The following is a 23,707-nucleotide window of genomic DNA, read 5'->3' on the forward strand; positions in this document are numbered from 1 at the left end:
ACCCTCCACTACACAAACTCTGTGGGAGACCCACCAAGAGAAATATCCTCATCTCAGCCCTGCCCGGGCAGGGGAGGATGGGCAGCGGGCATCCCACTGAAAGCAGGGATGGGCTTTCGGCGTCCTGGGGTTCCAAGTCCCTGAAAATGGTACAGTTTAAAATTCCTCCTAGGCTAAGAGCCATTACCTTCCACATCTCATATTGATGTTCAGAGCGGGCTCCTGGAGTGCAGCAATAATACATACATGCAGTGTCATGAGTCTTCACCGTGTTATTACACTGCGGACAATAAACATTTTCTTTTTGTCGGGGAGCCAAATGAATCCTAATGGCTTTCCTGACCATAACATACAGACAGCACTGGCTACAGACCTTGATTTCTGACACATCAGCTGTAAAAGGCAACAACCTTTAGATAAGAGCACTGAGGCTTTGGGGGCTCCTGCCAGACCCAGTGCACAGCAGTGAGAACAATTAGTTTTTTCCAGAATGTGTATCGCTCGTAATAGAAAATATTAACTCACGTTACAAATATTTATAAAAAGTCAGACATAATTAAGCAATTTGCAATTGAAAATTAACAATCTAAAAATTCAGCCGTGTAGACAGACAGTGTTAAATATAACTGCAGTTAATGTGAGCTGATTTAAATAGAGATAATACAGAAACAGCAAAAAGCAGTCAATCACACTCCCTGTTATTAACATCCTTCTCCATGTGGAATATTATTACGTGAAGCTTTCGAGCTGCTCTGCTGTCCCGGCGGGTGCAGGAGAGCCGTCTGCCCGCAGCCTGCTCTGGCCGGAGCAGAGGGACAGGGTGTCCGTCTGTCCACCACCGCCCGCCCGAGGCTGCACAAGCCGCCCTGCACACCTCAGCCCCAGCCAGCCACCACCACGAGATGGCGAATGGAGTCAGCCTGCTGCTGAGCATTTTAAAACGCTGTCTGCAACCCCACACAGCTCGCTCTGAGGCTCTTTGCAGACACGGTGGGTGACATGGACCCCAACATCTTGAGTATGGGGGGACCAAGGCAGAAAAGAGGCCGGTGCCACCCTGAGAGTCTTGGACTGCGTTCATGAAAGCACCACTAGCTTTCCCCCAGCCCTGCTTCAGGCTTCACCCACTGCCTCTGAATTATCTTTCCCTAGAGCTCAGTATGGATGGAGCATCCAGGCAGAGCCTTTCCATCCCCACAGGGATGAGAGCTGTTTTTCACACTGTTTTACTAATTATTTTTTGTATTTAAAGCCAAATAAAACACTAGTTGCCCGACACCTTCATCCCAACCCAAGCTGGACTACCTCAGCTTTGGCACATGCCAGGATCCAACACAGCTGGAGGAGAGGGAGAAGCACTGACTGACCACCCATGAACCCCAGAGGAGCCATCTGTCATGGGAGGGCAGGCACGGACAGGGCTGGGATGCCAGGGGAGACGGCACAGCCCTCCACGGCAGAGTTTCATGAACAAAAGATTGATTTAAGGATGGGACATGGCTTGGGTGGTGGGTCAGGCCTCACTGTAGCTGCACAGTAACTCTTCCAGACAGCTCCTCTGCAAGAAGCACTCTCATCTCCTGCTTTTTGAGGCAATGCAGTTTATTTCAAACTACATTCAGCAAGGCATGACCTCTTTCCTTTGAGATGGTTACCAGGGCAGGAGGCTTTTGCTTACAGAGTTAGGGAAAATATATTGGACACTCTGAGAGTACAGCATTATAGTCTCTGCTATTGTTGAGGTCTCTTGGTGGTTTCTGAACAGCAGTGCATTGCAAAAATAAGGTGATAACCTGCTCTCTGATCCCATTTCATCTGTATTCTATTCTCAGTCTTCCCTTTAAGCTTCCACCATGGGCAACATGCTTCATATGCAAAAAGGACATGCAAGAGAGTAGTGCAGAACATGCAGCGGGCATCCAGACGTGACCCAGAGTGCAACCGTGACTGCAGGTCCACAGTGTCAGTATCTGTCCATCTCAGACAGCAGCTGTGGTTCTTTTTAGAAATTGAGAAAAAACACCAATTGAGAGATTAAAGAGAAAAGCAATGCTGGAAGCATTCTCATGGGATTCAGCCTTTTTTGCATTCTACTCTGTAACCAGGTCAAAATTGCACTGCTAGAGCCACCCTGTTACTTCAAATGAACGTACCATCAGATCTAACAGCTATAAAACCATGGGAATATACACGTATGGAATCTATGGCTGAAACTTTTCCCCTCTGTTTCTTATTATAAATCAAGCAGATCTGTGGAAATCAAGGGGAGGAAAGCAGTGTTCAGTGCACTGGAAAAAATAATGTGTGTGTGCAACCACTCGCAGAGTCAGATAACTGCCCCCACTGCCTACCGGTGCAGAAGAGCAGAGCCCTCTGCATCCCTCTCTGCCTCCAGCTGGAGTTATAGGGAAAAACAACAGGAAAAAGCAGCCTCCAAGGGGACTGATGGCACAAATACTGCAAGCTGTTAAGGAAGGTGGAGGGGAGCAGGAGAGCTCTTGCTGGGAACCGGCACAGCTGGGAAGCACCCGATACCTGCCTGTGCTGCTTCGCAGATGCAAGGGAATCAACTGAGGATTACACTGTGACCTTGCGTGAAAGCTGAGGGAATAACTGAATCATTTGGCTTACAGGCTGAGCAAAATCCACAACAGATCCCACCCCCACAAAAGGCATTAATTTTCAGTTTTCCTTACTACATTTTCTGCAATCTAAAAAACCTAAGCCATTCTGACTCTAAAATTCTCAGATCCATTCTCTCACTCTTTTTTGGGGGAGATTTAGAGTGGAGGGTAAAATATTACTGAAACAACTCAACAAGTTCCTTGAAAATCTGAAAAACGCTTCATTCATCCCAAATCTGCCTACATTACAAACCATGTGCAGGCTCGCTCCACTGGATGCGTTTGCTGAAAACTGAGAGATGTGAGATTGCCTCTTCCGTATTGCACCGGGAGAAAACCAGCAATCCTCTCCCATCTTCACTGAAGCCATTTTCACACCCAGCCAAACACCTCCCAGCTGTGCCAGATGTGCGCTTTCTGTCGCAGGGAAAAATGAATGGAGCGGGCGAGAAAGCAGCCGGCTCTGCAAGATGCTGCCTCATGTGAACAGGAGATCAGCTGAAGAGGGAACGAGTGCCTAAGCATGGGGAAGGGAAAATGGGCAAAAAAGAAAATTCTTCTCTTTAAATTTATTTATTTTTCCTCTCCAGCTAAACCCATTTGCCCGGCAGGCAAGGACAATTGTCGATGCTGAGGCAGAGGCAGCAGAAGCGATGCCCACTCGCAGTCCTGCTCGCTGAGCAGCTGCGTTAGCACACCCCACCGTGCTCACTGCCACCATCAGCAGGACAAACAGAAACCTGCCACAAACCTGCCACCACTCCTTGTGAACCATATTCTTTGCAGGCGCCCTCCAAAATCAGCATGGGGGACACAGAATCACAGAATCATTCAGGTTGGAAAAGACCCTTGGGATCATCGAGTCCAACCATCAGTCCTACTCTACAAAGTTCTCCCCTACACCATATCCCCCAGCATCTCATCCAAACGACCCTTAAACACATCCAGGGATGGTGAGACACCTCACGGAATAGCTGGTTTGCAAGGCTGGCACTGAAGTGAAGGTAATCCCCTCCCATCCCCACCTCAGTCATCACACAGAGTTATTCAGGTTTATGCTGCTGGCAGCTTTCTTAACTGCACAATGACACACGCTAAAAATATTTGCCGTTTGGACTAGATTTCATGTTTAAAAATGTATAACAAATAATTACTTGCACAGCACAAACCTTATAGCTTCTGCTTCCAAGCAGATGGGAATTTATAACAAACTTCATCTGGCAAAGCAGTGTCCCCTCATCTGCACCACCACGCAGCACCGAGCACGCTGTGCATCCCAGTCCTGCTTCCTAACCCGGGTATTTCCATAGTGAAGGCTTTTGGCTGCAGGTGACCAGGGAACAGCTTCAATCCGCCTGGCTGCAGGGCTCCTTTTCAGAGCCCACCACAATGTTGCTGCAGACTAAAATGAAATAACCAGCCTAGACAAAGTTCAGTTAAATAACTGAACTATTTTGATTCTATATTCAGCAATAACATTGATACTTTCATGGTGTCCAAAACCTGCCCAGCCACATGAGGCTGATGGGTTCCCAGCCCAAAATGAACTACCAGCCCCTTCCCGTGCAGTCTCCTGTATGTCCCTAGTAAAATTCAGCCTACAGTTGCTATCTAACAGAACATATCTGCTGATATTCAGGAGAGAGAAAGGCTGTCACAACCTTTGCCCAGTTCTTCCAGCCCTGACTATCAGAAGCGCAGCTGACAGTGTCTGCTTTGATCCCACAGTTTTACTGTACTTGTACATGCACAGTTAAAGATCACTCCAATACATTTGCAAACAGATTAAAATTACTTGGGACTGTTTCCCCAGGTAAGCCAAACTGTTAGCCTTTCCTTATCCTTCCACGTGACTCCCAAGACCTTTCCAATGCATTTTTATAGTGCAGATCCCAGATCTGGATATAGTAGAGGTGTTTCTGCTACCCTGTAGAAGGATAACTGTATCCCCCAATGTTTCCCAAGGTTCCTCTGCTTAGCTAGCCAAAACCTCAGTAGCCACAGTAGCTACAGCATTGCCCTCAAGTTCAGACTCGTTCATGCACAACTGTCCTCACAATCTTTTCAGAGGCTGCTCTGAAAGTCAAATCCTCTCCAGTCTGTTCAGCATCCCACAAGGGTGGTTAGTCTCTAATGTACACTCACCAGATCCCAAAACGTCCTTCTCATCTCCATCCCTCCCTCAGCACTCTTCCCCTTCACTCTTTGGAGATACATGTTCTTCCACTACACTGTTCAGTCCTTCAGTCTTCATTTTGTCTTTGTCCCTACCTTCCTCGTGCCTCCATGCACACAGAGTTCAAAGCCTGGCTCTTCTCTCGTGCTTTCCTGCAAGAGCCAAACCTTCACACATGCCAAAGGCTTGGCACTGTGGCTGGAGACCTCACACTGTGGCTGGAGACCTCAGCACACCCACTGAGGCTGTGGCTCTATCCTGTTCTCCTTGCTTACACCAACACCCTGAGATCCCTCAGCTGATGCTCCCAAGGCATCAGTCATACACAAGCACTTTGAAAACCCTTCACAACTCAGTCACCACCTTCCTGGGCACCTCGTTACCTTACTGCAAGTCTGACTCTTGCTTTAACAGTATTTCTGACAGCTCATACTTCCTCCTTGCTTGCTTTCCCTGTAAGTTCTCTCCAGAGTTACTTTTGAAGCAGAAAAAAGAAGAAAAAAGAAGGGGGGAGGGGTAAAAAAGGAGCTGAATCTTCCTCTAAAGTTTGCTAGAAGTTAATTGAAGGTTACAGGCTTGCATCCTGAGAAAAGCAGGGTAGCACAGTTGTTTCAGCTGCTGGAAAACAGAGTAGGCAAACGCTGCAGCAAAGGGGGACTGGCTGCACCTCCAGTTCACTGCGTCCACACACCTTCCCCAGGAGAGACAGTGGGAGGGTTTCACACCAAGACATCCCAGGGCAGTTGGAAAAGCTCTCCATACATACCACTAGTGTCAGACTAGAGGGATGGTTTTTGCTGCATCTTAAAGCAGGAATCATTACAGCCTGAAGACAGCTTTACAGCAGACAGCTAATGTCATTTTTTAAAGGCAATGTTCCTGTTTCATGCTGAACTCTCTTTTGCTTGGTGAATTTTTCTGAGCCCAGCCCTTGCTGTTATTTGCTGTTAGCTGCTGTACCAGCACTGCTCTTCCCTTCTGCGGGGATCATGTTGGCACAGGCCAATTCACATCCAGGGTTTGCCCTGTAGATTTCCAGTAACATCTAATTTAATGCTATCAATGGGCATTTATTCCGCTTCCAGCAGGACTTTATTTGACCCATTTTTCTTTTCCCCTGCTCACCAGCACCCCTCACCAGCAGTCTGACACACCCCTCCTCAGCAGCCTCTACACAGGAGTTCTGTTATTAACGATTCTTATGAACTCTCGGTCTTTGAACAGGAGTGGTTTACTTTTGATTGATATCTGGCATCCAGCAATTTCACGCAACAGCGGAGAGAGATTCCCTTCTGCTGTGGCATGCTGGTAAGGCATGAAGCCTTTAGAGAGACAGATGTGCTTTCTCTTCTGCCCTTGCATCTTGCACTGCCCCTCCCTAAATCATCTTGTGCATCTACTGCTACCCTGACTGCAGATGAGACAAAATTTAAGGCATTGAGACACCAGATCTCCCAGATATCAGGGCGAGTTACTGACTTGCAGTGGTTCACATGGGGCTTCATGTGACAGTGATAACCACTGATCTGGCCTAAACAAAACATATTTTGATTGTTGTCATCCAGAAAATGACCCATATTTTGAAGCAAATCAGGTCTTCCCAAGAGCACTAATAACGATGGCTAAGATTGGGCCCATACTCTGATGTTACAACGCTAGTGTTTCTGCTGGTATATTTGGGATAGATTGGGTTTTTTTGTTGTTCATTGATGCTGCTTATGTTTTTAGCCATACAATGGATGAAACTGCAACTGGCATTATGATAGGAAAGTTTAATGATCCCAATTATCTCCTTGAATGTATCTTTGACTATTTTCATCCACAGAAACAAAACCTCTACTGGCTGCCAGACATCCTCAGCTGTTTTGCAATCACTATACATAAAGGCAGAACAGATTGACCAAGCAATGACCCTGAACAATTGCCTACGTTAAGTGGTAATAAAGAAGATCAGGAGTTACATGGCTGGCAAAAGAAATGCACGGGAAAGGAGCAGTCACCTTCTGCCACCGACCAGGCGGTGCTGGGGGAGCAGCAGGGCTGCAGTTGGTGCCTCCCGGGGAGAACAGCAGCACATCAATTAGCCAAACCATTAGCAAAAGCAGTGGACAGTTTTCTCCTCTGGCTTTGCTAAGGACCACACTGTCAGTGGGGACTTCCCAGAGGAAAGCTGTTGTACCAACCTCAAAGAAGCCATGAGGTTCTTATCGCGAATACTGCAGATGTTCATGGCAAACACAGCCTTTGATACAGACCCTTTTCCAACTACTGCTGCTGCATACTCATGAGCGGTCACCATAATTTTTATTATGGATCTTTGACATCATATAAGCCAGTATTTAGAGTTCACTGCTCTTCTATTAATCTAATCTGTATTATGCTCTCTAACTCCATTCCCCCCAAGCAGATCCAAACCATTCTGTTCTTGTCTGACCTGACAGTCACTCTCCTCCACAAAGTTATTTTGGAATCATTTCGACAGTGGCAGCCACAGCTCCTTCAGCTAATTTACACTCAATTGCTACTTAACCATCTGAGCACAACTGTTCCGGGCCAAAATTCACTGTTAGGAAGAAAAAGGCCGAGTAAAATCCACAAGCAGACAGGCAAATGAAGAACCGAGTTAGAAGGTGACTGAAAATGGCTGCTCGATATTTTACATTTTTGAGCATTTGGATATGCACGGGGAGGGAAGGTAGGGAATGAGACTTCAAGCCACAAGGAGACAGTGGGTACAGTGTTGAGGAACTGTTGCTGATACTACACCCTGCACCAGAGAAAAAGCACCACATTTTAATGTGATTTAAAAACATAAAATAAAGTGCTGCATTTGGCAAATGACATTCTCATCAGATGTAATGAGCATCATCTGATTTAATAAAATTATTGTGTCAATAGTTTCTCCATGAAACCACATATCTGTTTTGCAGCTATTTTATCAGTCCTGCTCTCAGCTCCACACGCGGGTGCACAAGACTCCTGGTAATGGCAGCCAAACACATGCCTGCAGCTCATTTCACCAATGTTGCACAACATGAGCTCGCCAGCAAACTGGCAGAGATATCAGCAGGATAAATGATTGGTGTCGAGAACAAATAAGAGATCATTTAATTACTCTACTATTAGAATTTTATAAATTGAAACCACCCGAAAGACTTTCTCGCTATTGTCTCTGGACTTAGCTAGGTTACAAAAGAAGCTAGTTATGTTTAAGCAAAACCCGCCACAAACACCAACAGCTCATGGTCCTCAACCTGGAAACAAGGCAACTTCACTGATGCTCTTTCTGCTAAGAAAAAGCCAAGAAGTAAAGCCTTACACTCAATACCTCCCTCCAGCATCCTACTGCAATCTGTGTTACCTGCCAAGATCTCCTAGCTTTGTTGGTGACCTGGTATTTTGCTTTCTGCATCCTGCGTTTTACCTTTTTATGTTGATTCCTGGAGCAAAATACCCCCAGTATAGCTCTCGCCCAACCTCCCTTCCTGTGGACTAATGACGACTGGAGACCTGCAATATTGCTGCTGTGGCCAGTATAGCTGTAAACACGGGTGGTAGTTGGTCAAGATGCAGAAACAAGCGTGGGGCACATCCCAGCACCCGTGAGAACGAGCAGGTGCATTTAACCAAAACTCAGCAGGGCCTTGGGCAAAGTCTGCATGCGCTTCTCTGTGGGTCACTGTGCTTGCTTCCTCCCCAGCACCTTTCTTCATCACAAACCTCACTCACCTGGCAGGCTGCTGGAAGAGGGACAGCAAAATTATGCATCTGCACATTGTTCTCTTTTGTTGTGGGAAATGCCTATGATTTCAGCCAGCCCCTTCTCTGCATGCTCTAAGCCAGGCTTAAGGCTCAAGCATGAACAGAAGAGCACACAGCTCGGCTGCAGCAGTGCCCAGGAGCCCACAAGGTGCAGGAACCTGGTCATGGCTGGGAGCCTGGTGACACAGGGGCACCTGGGGGTTCAGACTCCAACCTCCAGCCTGCACGGTACTCTCCTGGGCCGCCAGCACTTCGGACCCACACGGAGCTACGTTGGGAAGCTCTGCTCACTTCCCTGCCATAGATACCAACGTTTAACATCAACACTCTCCAGCTTTACAGCATCTACAGCAAAACACATGAGCCCCTGAAGTCTGACTTCGAGCTGGTTGCACAGACCCCAGAGAGGCTTACACTTCTCTCCCTTGCCTTCTAGGTCTTCCCATATTACATGAACTTCAGCTCAGTATTGCCTTTAATCTCAAAATACTCTTTGGAAGAAATGGCTGTCACACCATCCTACTCTTTGTTAAATAGAGGGCTGCAATAATTTTCCCTCTTTCGTTGCAATGACGTTTTTACAAAGACTTCACACTGAATGACAAAGAATATTGTGCCATCACCTCCCCATGTTCTTACTGTCCTCTATCTCAGAGACAAAAGATCTGGACCAAAGGCTACAACACATGAAAAACACAATCACAGATGACTCCTGCTAGGAAGCATCACTACTGACTTGCATTATACAATGAAATCTGTGCGATGGAGGCCAGCATGGTTTTTGTATGACTTTAAGCTATTATAGCTGCCTTTTAAATACATGAGAAGCTGTATTTGAAGCTGTCTTGCATCCAATTCCCTGTTGAACTTGCACTCTAATTTCTCACAAAACATGAGGAAAATCAGATGTTCCAGAAAAACCATAGTATATTGAATATGAAAACTCAACACTGAAAGAGAGGTAAGGAACAGCTTACATAAGTTGCATTCCCTGTAGTTTGGGATACTGAGACTGAGCCTTTGAAATGCATGAAATCTAGTTTGCTGATCATTTCCCAATTTATAGTCAGTTCAGTGGGAACAAATATGCACCTACTTTGATGTCCTTTTGAAGAAAATTCTTGGCACCTCATTTCTCTTCAGGACTATCCCTATTCTTTTTATTTTGGTACTTTTTTAGATACAAACTGGAAGATTAACCCACCTGTATTTTATATCCATGCAGTACTTTCAATGGCCTGATCCATCTGACTCCCAAAGTTTCTTCTGAATTAAAATTACACTGTCTATCACATCCCAAGCTGTGGCATGAAGCATTTGTCATGTAACACGGAAACACTGGTGGTCTGAAGAAAGAAATGTAGGGACTGAAGGAAAGGACTGGTGAATAACACATCTTTTTTAAAAATAATTCTCTCTTCTGGAATACTGAACATGATATGGATTGCAAAGGCGTAGAAGCAGCCTTGGAGAAACCACATCTTTCAGAAATAGGATTAGGGAAAGCAGTAAATATTAACGCAGAACTTTCAAAATATTTGCTTAGTTGATGATGTATGTCACAAGAATGATGTCTTTATTTAAGACAATAAAAAGAAAACTGAAAGAGTACTGTGTAACATTAGGCTAGCACAGTGCAGTGAAAACCAGTCCAGGTTCTCCAACCAGACGTTGCTCGTTGAAATTAAGACCCTGAAGCTCTGGCCCAAGCCTCCAGCATGACCACGTATAACCCCTGCTATGTGCAGCTACAAAGGTATCTTTCCATTTTGCTCATAAGAAAGGCACTGAGCGTTCCCCAGGAAAGCAAGAGGATTTCAGCGATAAAATACATAAATGAGGGTTGAAGTGCTGCAAAACATTGAGGTTTTCATGTGGAATTCAAATTAGATTTAAAGACCTAGATGCAAAATTAAATTCTAGCAGCTGCATTGTATTTCCAGTTAAAAGGAAGAGAAAGAGAGGCATTAACATAGTGCAGGGTCATGCGCCAGTTATGTCTTATTAAGTATTCCAGCCTTCCTTAAGATAAGCATCACATATGGGTTCTTTTGCAGCTAGCAGTTCCTTGCTTAAAGAGAGAGGTCTGGATAACACCCCTTCTGTCTCCCAGGGCCTCCTGGGCTGATTGACAGGAACATGCACCGCAGGGAATAAATGCTGCTCAAAGGAAAAACAAGATTACTTTCTCCGAAGGGGGCCAGTGGGGTCATTTTTTTGTCACGTCTTCCGCTCACCGTCTCTGGTTGAGGGAAAGACAAAGAGGAGGAGTGACGTTTTCCTTTCCTAATAAAACACAGGACATGCTGAGGAACTGGCGTTTACGTACAGCGGCTTGAACTGAATTCAAAGTTAAGGAAGCAAGAGAGATTGCTCAAAATAAACATGGCATTTTGAGAGTCGAATCCCACCTGCAGGAACCAGGCCACGTGGAAGCCCAACTCAGAGTCCGCACTCCAACCCATCTCAGTTACGTTTTAGGCTGTTTTTTTGGGAGATCAGCAATAAACATCTGATTTCACGTATCACCTTTGGCTACCTGCCCCGTGATGGACAACACTTGGCTTGGCTTCTCCTTGGGCAGACCCACCAGGTGTTTTGAGACTGGGCCACCCTGCACAGTGGCAACGTGCCCCACAAGATCAATGCGGTTCTCAGTGCAAGTGGTTTCCCTGAATTCAGCAACTGCTTCTCCACTTGCTTCCTCATTTCTATCAGTAGTTGCCTCTCTACCAATACAAAGTAACACCTCTAGGGTTTATATTTTGTGCCATCCCAAATCTCCTCTCCACTGAAATGGTTTCAAGCTATAATTCCTGAATGTTGTCACGTTTAACGATGCTCAAGAACTTTTCCTGTTTCTGTAGCTCCTGTGAAACCTTGCCCACTGCTTCAGTATCTCCCTCTGCACAGCTGTGCAGGAATGGTCCATCTTCCTGACCTTCCCCTCTGCTCTATTCCTACAATAAAGCTCAGACATGGAAGCAGCCAGGCACATGAAGAGGCAGCAGACACCACAACAGCTCTCCCAATTAATAGTCTCAGGGCCATAGCATTTCCCTTCCCAGAGACCTCTGCTAGTCTGCAAATGGCAGCATCAGCAGATCAGCACATCACCAATTACTTCATTCCTTCGTACTTTTCCCCAATTGTTCCTACTTAGAGCCAGGAATTCACCACTCAACTTATTCTTTCCAAAATGCAAGGTGGTGATAGAGAAATGGAATTGTATTAATAAACGTCCATTTGAAATGAGGCTCCTGATCTGATGGGAAAAAAAAAAAAGTAAATCTGGCTAAGCAGCAGGAAAGTCATGCCAACAACTAGATTTTCAGTGAAAGAATAGAATTAGCAGTCCCTAAATAGAGGGGTTAAGGTAGATTGAAAATGTCAAGTCATTGATATTTTATAAGGTAACCATGGTTATTTTTTATGCATTCCTTTGCAGCATGAATGCAGATGATGAAAAGTATTCATGGGCCAATTGAAACAAAAATAAAACTGAAGAGATATCTTGATGGTAATTTAAACCTTAAACTGCGGAAATTAATCAGTCCACACAGACAACGAAGAGCATTCAGCTGATATTGCACCACAAAAACCCCTCACTAAATAGATGAATAAAATACCATTTCACAAAGGATGAACATCTTGAAAATCATCCTGACTTTAGCCCTAATGTACCTGCAGGGATCAATACTGCTGGAACAGGATAGATCTGGTCTGATGCGTGAAGTTGCCCATGTGGCCTCTGGATAAAGCACAACCGTTTCTAATTTAATTTGTACAAGCTGCTGGAAATGCAGAGGACCGCTGGTCCTGGCATGCTGCAGCCCCTCAGTGCATCCCAGCGAGGGGGTCACTAATGGTCTGGATGCGTTAGTCTTCTCTACTGCTGCTTCTTGAGGTAATTTTGCATGCTTTTCCATTAGACTAACAAGCTCTCTTGGTCGCACTTACCTTGCTGGCAAGTGGTGTCACCCCTTACAGTGAGGGCAGAGGAGCAGCGCAGCAGATCAGAAGAGGGGGGATGGGAAATGTCGAGGGTGCCCAGTTGTGACAAATAACAGCCGAGTGCTCTATTAAGCAAACTACAACAGAGCTTTGGCTCAGAGTAGTCCACGTGGACTTTTGCAGCAAATAATGAATTAAATCCATGTCCAGAATCCCATGGTGGAGGGGCTCCCAGCAGTCAAAACGTTTTGCATGGCAGCAAAGACCAGAAATAAGAGGCTGCTCCTCCACTCCAGAACCTGTCTGGATGCTGCCCCTTAAATAATACACCATAACAAGCCACTGCTTGTTTTGGGGGAACAAGTGACATTTGGCTAGGCTGTGGAGAGGCATCCACACCCCTAAACCTGGGGGGAAGGCTGACAGGAGGTAGCGTGGGAAGGATTCAGTGCAGAAGACTTCTTTAGTCTAATAAACATCTCTGGTTAGTGTTAGAAGAAAAAGACTTTTCCTCTGCAAGTCTTCAGTATTGTTGCATGACACTATAATTTCTCTGCTAAACATCTGCTCTTCAGATGCACACTCTAGCCTGGCTTCTGTAAAGGGACCGTGAAACCAGAAGATGTCCATAGTAGGGCCAGAACTGGAAGTTCCTAGTGCACGAAAACATACATCCCCAACTGGCAGCTAACAGGGTTAAAACACCCTCTGATTAAATGAAAGCATCTTTAATTAGTTTAATTGACCATGCCTCAGCCAAGACCATCTGCTCAGCAGCATTTGCCTGCTCTTTGCAGGAGCGATTGATCAGCCATAGCTAGAGAATACAGCATTAGGCTACATCAGATTTATTTTGTTTAATAGAAGAGCTAATTTGCTTTAAATTTAATTACAGGGGCCAAGATTGCTCTCTAAGTCCATAACAGCACAGAACATAAGCTGATCCTACAGCTAATGGGCGCACACGTAGGTCCATACGTGTCTGTGCAAATCAGATGGCTCAGGGGAGCAGGTCCCACCCTGGCAGACACTGATCACTGCATTTTCCTCCCCAAAAGGCAGCAGCACCGTGGCACAGTGCTGGGCTGGTGGGGCCACCCCACTTGCTGCCACATCCCCCACCAACCAGCTGAGCTCTTCCCTGCAGCTCTCCGGTGGATGCTGGAGGAGGCTGGGTGGCAGATGTCCCATCTCAACCACCTCTCCTGCTCTTAATGATAAAGACACTAAACGATGCATCACATGTCAGGGCGCTGTTTCTGCACCACATGGGACCAACAGGGACAATCAGGGGACCGCTCTGTACCTCCTGGGTGAGCTCCATCAGCAAACCTCTCCCAAATGGCGTGGCTGGCAGCTGAGGGTCCAGCGGAGCCAGTCATCACACTCACCCCATCCCTGATACTGCACTGTCCCTCCCGGTTTCTCTGCCCTCCCATGCCAATATCATTCTTCAAAATATCACACCACGAGCCGACAAAGAAGGGCAATTCCCTCTCCTCCCTGAAGGACCATGTGTATCTACGTCACGCTATTATGAGGGGGAGATTTCATTCACTTCCCAATGCTTTTTCCTTTTTCAATTTCCCGTCGGGTGTTAAATCACTGCCGTCTTTGGGAGATGCTCAAGCCCTGACAGGCATGCTGCGGCTGCCACTGGCTGCTACAGGAGTAATTACAACCCTGCAGAAGGCTCCAGGCTGCCATTTCCGTTTCCATGGAAATAAATACTGAATTACTGAAAACAGAATATGATGCTTTATGGATTTTGAGGCTTTTGATCATCTCAAAACCCCTTAACCCATTTTTATTGGTGGTGGCTTTGTTTTAAGGCGGGGAGGGAATAACGCTGACAGCGTGGAAATAGGCAGAGCGATGAAAGGTGTTTTGAAGGAGTGAAAGAGGGGGGAAAAAAAAGCCAAGTGGTCTGGGTGATGCCCTTGGGATTTGCAAGGGGGACAGCGGTGCTGGCTGAAGCTGCTGGTTGTCCACAGCATCCAGGTATCCAGCCCTGGAGAGAGGAGTCCATGGAGGCTCGTTGGTCCTTGCGGGCAGCCCCAGCTCACCACCACCATCCCCATGATGGTCTGTTTGCAGGGGCTCTGGGGCCAAAGCAAACCTCCCGCCCTTCAGGAGGGGTCATTCTAGCCAGCATTGGTGCTTAAATGCCCAGAACTGCAGATGGCAGTTGAGCTTCAAGATGAAGCTACCATAAAAAGGAATTGTTTTGTGTTCTTCAAAAATAATGGAGTGATCTGGTACTAAACCCCTGTATCTCTGAATTGAAGGGACACAGAGGTCTGCACAGACAGGTAACTCCATGCTGTGCACAACAACCCTGGGCTCAATTCTCATTGCAAGGCACGGCTAGGAGTTCTTCATCACAACAAACTAAATGAAATACGTGGTTTGGGGAGGATACACACAAACCAAACATTTCTTCTGAGGCCGCCTTAAACTTCATCTTACCGTCTGAGCTCTTACAGTGCCTCACAGGAGTTTGTCCTTACTTGTTTCTGCCCTAACTTGGGCTGCATCTTCCAAGTACCATACAGCATCTCTGCAACAGGCTCAAAGCACCACAGTGAGTCAAGAAACAAAGTTCAGGAAAATCACCTGAACTGCAGAGATGAGAGAGGGGCAGAAGGCAAGACACCACCTCAGCAAATCATCTCTAATACTGACTTGAGCTAAAAATCAAATATTTGATTCGGGACAGAAATCCTAAATATCTTTTCTGCTAACACTTCTTAAACCAATTTTTTTGGCAGGGGAACTTTCTGCTTTGTGAGAAATGTCAGTCTTTGGACACAGTGTCCCAATTCAGCTGCAAAAATGTCAAAACAGTGAATTCTAGTTTTAAGCCAGCTCCGGTTGGCAAAATTTAGGTTGAAATGTTTCCTAGCTAAAAATCATAGGCCCCCCTCAAACTTACGAAACAATTCCAACTGCACTGGTTAGAGGCTTTCATCCCTTTACATGAAATAGCCACCAATCAGTAATGGGACTTGGTCTGCACTGTAGTCCACCCACACAAACACGCTTCTCTGATGTTTTACCTTCTACCTGGATGGACGGAAACAGATGCTGAAAAACCATGACCACGTGTTACTACGTGTTACTCAGCAGGTTTGACATGCATATATTTAGCTATTTGTTTTCAAATCTAAGGGAATTAGATGAAATTGGAAGTTTAGTACAGGTATTTTGCACATTTAACAGGAATGCCACAGTGTACGGGACACTTCAGGCCCAGGAAAGAAGAGAAAGTCTGATTGGGAACCCTGTAAATTCAGACAGTCCTGCAGGGACAGCCCAGAGTCCCACACTTCCTCCGAAGCAGGAGGATGGAATTGTGCAGCTCATCATAGATGTGATCAGCTACTGCTGCTGGATTAACTGAACAGCACTGTACTAGCTCCTTCTCTTCTCACTGTAGCTAAAAATGACTTTCAAACACAGCTTGAGATAGAAAAGTAAATCACTGCCCTACGGCTGGGGAAGAACAAGACGGGGAGAACACCACAGCCTGATTTTCAGAGCTGCTGCTGCAGTTCAGCAGTCATGAAGGTCAGTGGGAAACACAGGGCTCGTGCCCAAGGAAATGCTGCCTACAGCAAAGACCCAAGTTTGGAATTGCCCAATACTTACAGAAAATAGCTCCTGTCTGACTCCTTCCACAGTTGCAGGTTAATTACAAAGCAAAAGAGCTAAACCCAAGCCTTGCCAATGGGTTCTGAACCAGAAACCCAAGATTGATACACACTTCTCCCTCCACGATGCGTCTCCCCAGCAGAGGAGCTGGAGATACTAAATTCCCACTCTGACTCCAGTGCAGCAGAAACACTAAGCCACACAGGGTGTCTTATGCAAAAAACTTATGCCTCTGTGTATTATTTAAAATGTTCTAGTCAGAGGTCCTGCTTAACACCACAGTTATCTCCACAACCATTCTGCTACAACACCACTTCCCATCTTTGTTTCCTAAAAGCCTTTGATCTGCATCAATCCCTTTGGCTCTGTTGTTATCTCAGATCCTGCTATATCACCACTATCACATTCAGAATACACTTATCTCATATCACCCGGGGATATCATATTAACAAAAATCCCATTAGAGATCATCCTCCTTCTGCACAAACAAAATACTATTTCAGAAGTCAATGGAAATGCTGTCCCAGTGATGTAATCATTATGCAATTAGTGAGTATGATGTAACAGGAGGCCACAGAGAGAAGCACCTTCTTCCCGACCACAGAAGTTCAAGCAAGTGTTTGGGGCTATCAGCACCATTCCTGCTCGTTTAGGAGAACAATAACTAGGCAAAGGCATCTCTACCCCTTGCCTCCTCGCACAGCCTCTGGGGCAGTTCCAGCCTGCACACCAAAGCGAGGGGGAGCACATCAGACCAGCCAGCCCCTTTGCTCCCAGCCAACAGGAGCAATAGGAGAACCCGATGGGCTTTGTTTTTCTAAGCTCAGGTGATTGACTGATAAACCACATTAACAGCACCACGCTGCTGCTCCAGAAAGAGTGATGGCATTCAGACAGTCTGCCAGGGAAAAGGCTCCATTTCCCAATTCCTCCCATGCACGGCAGACAAGCATAGGTCAAAAATAAGTGTAGCTTATACCGGTGCCAAACCACCGCTGGGAAAGCTCATGATTGCCCCCAGATTTGTCTGGGAGGTTTGCTTGGTCTCAGTGTAAAGCCTGCGGCTGGCACCATGGCAGACTGCCGAGCCAGGGGCCATGGTGGGCTCCGGCAGGAGTTGCCTGTACGCTGCCCGAGGGAGGAAAGCAAACGTATTAATCACCCACGTGTGTGCAACTGGAGCCTGCACAGCGTTTCTGGGAATATTGTCATTTCAGCACATCCAGGAAAATGCCAGACAGTGTTTTCCTTTTACTTAAAACTTATTCACAACCAGAATATATAAAATATTTTGTTCTTATAAAACAGGTGACAGAAGCTTCAATCAAATTATTAAGAAAAATATTTAAGTTGTACTTCCAATTAACTCGATGAGACAAGAGTCAGACCAGAGTCAGTGTGTCTTCAGAGGGAAGCAAACAAGGACTGCCTAGGCTGACTCCGACTGAAACACAATCTGGACTGAAACAAAACAGCATGATGAAAATAAATGACCATTTTTAGGGGTTGTGGGGCCAGTGCCCCAAAGCCCAATGGGTGTGCTCTGTGCTACAAGTACAGCTGCAGGCACAGGCTGAGAGGTGTTTGCAAACCCACTCGGGAGGAGAGCTCACTGCTGATTCCAGGACAGGCTGGCAGAGCAGAGGTGTTTACAGAAGATGGCTTGTCAAACAGAGACACAGATGTGGCAAATGAAAATTTATGAAAACAGAAAGGGGGGGGTGACAGGGGGAGAGAGTGAGTGGCTGGAAGAAAGTCCTGCAGAAGCATGTCCCAGCCCTGCCATGGCCATAGCGCACATGTACATGCAAAGCAGAGATCTGTTCCTCCTCTCCAGCTGCCCCAGGTCCTCTCCACCCAGCGCTCATCTGGGCTGCTGCAATGCTGTACATGCGGTTCTTCTCTCTCCAGATGTCTCTGGTTTTAGTGCTGTAATGTTGGCAGGTGCCTCTGGCTCCCTAATTGGTGTCAGACTTCGCATGTCAGAGATGCCGCTGGTGCAGAGTGGCTCAGCACAGTCCACGGGGTTACGGCACAGAAGAGTTTCCAAGCCATGAAGGGCAGTGCCCAGGGCTTGACTTGCATCTCCAGCCATCGGGCACCCAACTGCTGTTGTGGCTTTGAAATCTGCCCTGTGTGAACACCAAGAGCTTTTGGAGTAGGAAGTAACTTGCTACTAAAGTTTAGGAGGGAAGGTGAAAAATCTCCTGTTTCAGGGCCAATGCCAAATGCTTCATCGTGAGAGATCAGGAGGAAGCTTTCATGGGGGGAAAGGGGCAGATTACAGAATCACTGCTCATTGCATATCATTTTCTGCTCTCTGCTGCAGCTCTGCCACAGAAAACATGCTAGCCAAGCGGCACGCACCTTTGACTTTTGCCAGGAACTCCCCATACAAACTAAGCAAACAAAAACATTTGTAGGTTGGTAGGTTTTACTTACACCCTACCACAGACTGGCTGCAAGCAATGGCTGAGACCCTGAGGGAAAGAGTAGCGGTCAACAGCAGTTTTGGTGCTTCATGGCAAGAGGGAAGTGCAGAGCATTTGCTGCTGCTCTCCTAAGGGCTGCCGGTGGCTGGAGAGCTCCTGAGATCCCTCTGGTATAGCCCAGATGACGTGACCACAGGTAGCATCAAAATAAGGGTCCCCACAGCAAAGCCTGCAGTTTCCCTGGGTGCTCACTGCTGCCTTCCCTGCAGCACTGAACAGGAGAAGGAGCAGCAGCGACCTGCTCCCACCTCTGCTGCTTGAGGAGCAGGTTCCCATCCCACTGTGCCGGCACCATTGCACCGTAACCACTCGCACTGTACTCCCAGGAAAATACCAAACGGCTGAACGACTGCTGGCCTTGCAGCTTTCTGAGCTGTGCTTTATACAAAGGGCTTTCCTTTCTGCATAGCTAATCCTCCCTATCCAGGTATTAAAACCAGAGTAACTCCCGTGCTAATACTCACTTTCAACAGAAATTATGTCTTTCTCTAAAAGCTTAAATTACAGGTTTGCTGCTTCTGAGTGTTAGAGAAGACCCAGAATTAAATCCTTCACTTTCAGAGTAAAACCAGGACTTACTGCAGGGAACAGGTTGCTCGATGCAACAGGGCAATTTGCAGGAGACAGCCACTGGGTTCATGGTGTCAGCCAGAAAGGCTCTTGTAAGCAGAGATCATCCACAAAGCAGGGCGGCCATGATTAAATACTGTTTTCTGCATCACTGGGAACCACAAAGCAAGAGGGTAGGATCACACACACGCTCATACAAAACCACTCTAGTTCCTTAGCCAAGCACAGGTCAAGGAAGGATGACAGACACAGGGCTTGAGTTGGTTTAAGTCAAAAAAAAAAAAAACTACTGCAGAACTGACTCAGCTCTCAACACATCACTGAAAACATTATAGTTTTGATTTTAAACAAGTCCTCCAACAGCGGACGGAGGCACCAAATCTGGTTTGTAAATATAATTTATAAGGACCGATGCAGTCCTCACTGTTGCCTTTTTGCTAAGAAGATGCCTTACTCAGGGACATTTATTATCCTCTCCCCACTCTGCCATTAAGGTCTGAGGTGAAGAAGAACAAATGCAAGATAATTAAGCTCTTTACAGGAGAAAAAACAGATCAAACATAATTTGCTGTGTCTTGAAAAGGATTGGAAATGTCTAGACAGAAGACAGACAGAATTGGTCTCCAATGTATTAATTTCAGTAAGAAGTTGAAGCCTTGAATTACAGGGAAGAGATTGAGGTCTGCTCCTCCTGTGAAAACTTTCCACAGCATTACCTTACCCTCCCTGTAATTCTGACATCCTTTATCCTGCCTGTGATATTTATATCTGATAGCAGGGGACCATAATCTGGGTCACCAACAGCCTGGACAGCCACTGACAGCCCTCAGCAAGAGCTGCTAGAAATGCAAGAGGCACTGCAGAGTCCCAGCTCCGTGCCTCTGGGGAACTGGATCTTACTGGGGGAGAAGAAGAGAGGAATGGGAAAGGTTTTCATCTATCTGGAACTCATAGGACAAGCAGGGCTGTCTTGACATCATGGGGGTTTGGGACACTCCCTCCTTGCACCGCGGGCATGCAGGGGTCACAGAGACTCCCTCTACTTAAGGAGAACCCCTACAACCTCAATAAGTGAGTTTGCATAAGACATCCACCCCGGGGGCATCTGAGCTTCAAGTACTAATAAGGTTATTGCAGGCTGCAAGAACATACTGTCATTTAGATTGGTGATGTGACAGAGGAAAGGCAAGCAAGTCACAGCAAAACGGCCCACTTAGGCACCATCAAAGACCTGCTCATCCAGACACAGAGATGGAGGAACAAAATTTTCCCATCTCAGCAATCCTATGGGATTGCACAATAAAACAAACATGAGCAAGAGGAGGCAGCCCACTTGCATAGCCAGAGCAAAACTGTCAGTGCAAAAGTTCCACCATGAACCAAAACCCCCTTCCTTGGTGAAAGTTCTCTCAAAAACACGCTGGTCAAACCCAAAGTTTCCAGTTCATAACAACAGTATTTCCAGTTGGCAAGCCCCTCCCTGAGAAACCCTCTTCCATTCCCACCCAGCCTGGGAGAAGGACCTTACCTGACATGCATTGTACAGAAGCTGATGCTCAAATTTTTTGATCCCCAAAATGTTCTGAAACATCTCGTAGAGCTGCTCCTTGCTGAGGATGAGTTCCGAAGCAGCACTTGCCGTCATCCGGGCCTGCTGCTTGCGGGGATCCTCTTCCCCACGGTAAATAGCATCAAACTTTGCCATCCAAGAGCTCAGGACCGTCTCCTTGCTGAGGCCATCAATTTCTGGTAGGCTGCGCACTCTCTTCTCAATGTGCTTCTTGAAGACCTCCCGGGAGTCATTCGCTGAGCACCCTCCACTCTGCACCATCCTAGCAACACGGTCACTTTTCAGGAATACCTGCAAAAAAAGGGTGACTTCAAATGGTGTCAGTTAAAAAAAAAAATAAATCCCCCTTAAGTACCACAAACCATGGTTTCACTGCTGGGAAGCCTGCTAACTGGCTGCCAGTACACTTCCCAACTCCTCACTCAACAACCACACGTTGCCAGATGGACAGAAGTTTCAGCTGTACTTTGGGAAGCGTAACAAAATCAGGTGAAGCTTCTGCTTTGCATGTGCTCAAATGGAAAATTTTGATGCAATTAGGACTTCATGCGATGTTGTGGTTGCACCTCACACGGTACATAAACGCCCTTTGGGAAAACAAGACTATATTTTGCTCTATCAAATGTTTTAATAAGGAAGTTACTGCACAACTACATTCACCTAGCCAAGTTCTGCCCTGTTAGAGGAAGCCCAGTCATCCTACTTAAGACAACAGCATTGCATTTATCCTGGTAGCCAGGCCCCTGGGAAACCTCTGACCAGTGCAAGGACCAGGCTTACATTAAGCTATTACACTGGAGATCTTTGCAGACTGCCCTGCTGTCACAAAATGAGAGGAATGGCATTGTATTAATTAATATTACCTTCAGTTAAGTAACATGTGTGTCCCCTCTTCTCCCATACCCTGGTCTTTCCAACCTGGGCAACCAGCACTGCAAGAGCACTGTTAAAACACAAGGACAAATGACCTGATCTTTGCAAACTGATGGGTAGACACCAAGCCAATACAGATCACTAAAAGGTGGCATGGCCACAGGTGGATGAGGCCACATCCCTTCCCGTTCCAGCTCTGCTGAAGTAGCACAGGATGGTTCAGCATGGCTTCAGGCTGCCTGGAAAGGCTTTGCAGAGAGAGCAGACTGCAAAGTGGAGGACACTGACAGCAGGAGGGAGGGAGAAGGAGTTTGAGGAAGATGCTCTTCCCACTGCAAGAGCAGCAGAATGGTCAAAACATAACAGACCCCTGCAGATAAGGAGAGGCCATGGGAGCAATGCAGAGCTGAAGGGTGAGAGAAGGACAGGGGGATATCGTGTTGGCTCTCCTCTCCCAAGCCCTGAACACAGAAGAACAATTGATGCCCAGTAAGAACTGCTGTTTTATTAATGATGCTGAGAACTGATGAATGCAGCAAGCTGCGAAGAAGCTGTGCCAGCACAGGGGTGTATCTGTCAGCTCTCAATAATTAAAGAGCTTGAGGATAACCTAAGGACATGGTAGATTATTTTTTTTTATACCACTCAGCAACATGGCACTCCATGTTCCCAGATGCTTGATGGCACAGGCATCTGTTGGTAGTGGTAGTGGGGTTTTGCTCCAGGACCAGCCCAGAAATGCTGCTGAGGAAGAGCTGGGCTGTTTCCTTTCAACATCACCATGCTGGGGAGCACTCCCTGCAGATGAGACAGGCAGGATGCCACCAGCAGCCTCGTCAGTCCATGCTGAAACAACACCAGCATGCACTTCATTTTCTTGCCGAGCTTAAATGAGTGATAACACCCCTGGTGTGTGCTGGTACTTTTAAGTAATAGGTGAGAGCTATCAAAATCCAAGCTCCTGACACAACCGAAGAAGCCCCCAGCACACTGACTACTGGAAACAGTGAGAGGTCACGGCAAACAGCCCCGCTGCAGCACCCTCAGGTCCCACGTCCCCTCTGGAATCCATGCGCTCCAGGTGCCTTTGGCCTGACCCTGTGTGACAGCGCTGGTGACTTCCCATACCTGCCAGCACCAGTGGCTGTTGTTAGCCGGGGTCCTCACCCCCGTTGGAGGGGTGACGGTGCTGCAAGCAGAGGGACTTGACTCCCCATCTCCCCTCAACCCCAATTCATCCTCCCCGGGTGTGGAGCAGCAGCCAGAGGAAAGGAGGGATGTGGCTGGCAGAAGGGAGGTAGGCGTGGGGGAGCGCCGGTCAGACACAAAGCAGCAGAAAAAGACCATGAAATAGGAAGATAAAAAAAGATAAAAGAGGTATTTTGTTCTGCAGTGCGAGCTGCTTTCTTTAGAAAATACCAGGTGAATTGCCTAGTAGGAATGCAGAAGTCTAGAATTACTGGAGCAAAATCCTAGTGTGGGTGTGTACCCCAGCATGTGCAGAACTGGCCTCTCTGAGATGGGTCAGGTATCTCCTGCCACATCCATGGGGGAGCCCCCCAGGTCACCTGTGGTCCTGGCTCCGCCCACAGCAGAGTGGAAACAGGTCTAATGAAGCATTTCCATAATACCTACTGAAGCAACTGCTGCATAAAGTGACAGTCAAAGCTTTACTCATTAAAGTAAAAGGACACGAGACAGGCTCTCCCGGAGCGTCTGTTGGCCGTGCTGGGCCCATCTCACACACACGGATCCTGAGGGCACAGTGGTGGAGCCTGCTCAGCTCAATCTCTGAATTTGATAGTGGTCTGTGGACTAGTCTAAGACTGGCAATCACACGTTCACACCTTGACAGCAGACTTAACAGCAGAATGTGGCCATGCAAACACAACCATGGCAAGAGCAAACACATCCCTGACCTACCATGTCACCTTCACCTCTTTCTTTCTTTCCCCTGCAAAAAAAATTATTCCCCAGGTAATCTTATTCTGCACCAACAGTAAGTGAACCCCTTGGTAACATCAGCCATGTC

The 23,707-nt window shown here is 46.8% G+C and overlaps 1 protein-coding gene across 4 annotated transcripts in view; it reads right to left on the reverse strand.

Annotated features, from left to right (window-relative positions):
• Positions 1-23,707, reverse strand: part of CADPS (calcium dependent secretion activator) — a 221,290-nt gene that overhangs the window by 152,422 nt on the left and 45,161 nt on the right. For all 4 annotated transcript variants that reach the window (XM_074879024.1, XM_074879023.1, XM_074879022.1 and 1 more), the window contains exon 3: positions 20,761-21,093. In XM_074879024.1, coding sequence (XP_074735125.1) covers positions 20,761-21,093 — 333 coding nt within the window. The remainder of the gene's footprint in view (positions 1-20,760; positions 21,094-23,707) is intronic.

The sequence above is a fragment of the Strix uralensis genome, chromosome 10 (assembly GCF_047716275.1).
Source record: "Strix uralensis isolate ZFMK-TIS-50842 chromosome 10, bStrUra1, whole genome shotgun sequence".
In the NCBI taxonomy this organism is placed as follows: Eukaryota; Metazoa; Chordata; class Aves; order Strigiformes; family Strigidae; genus Strix; species Strix uralensis.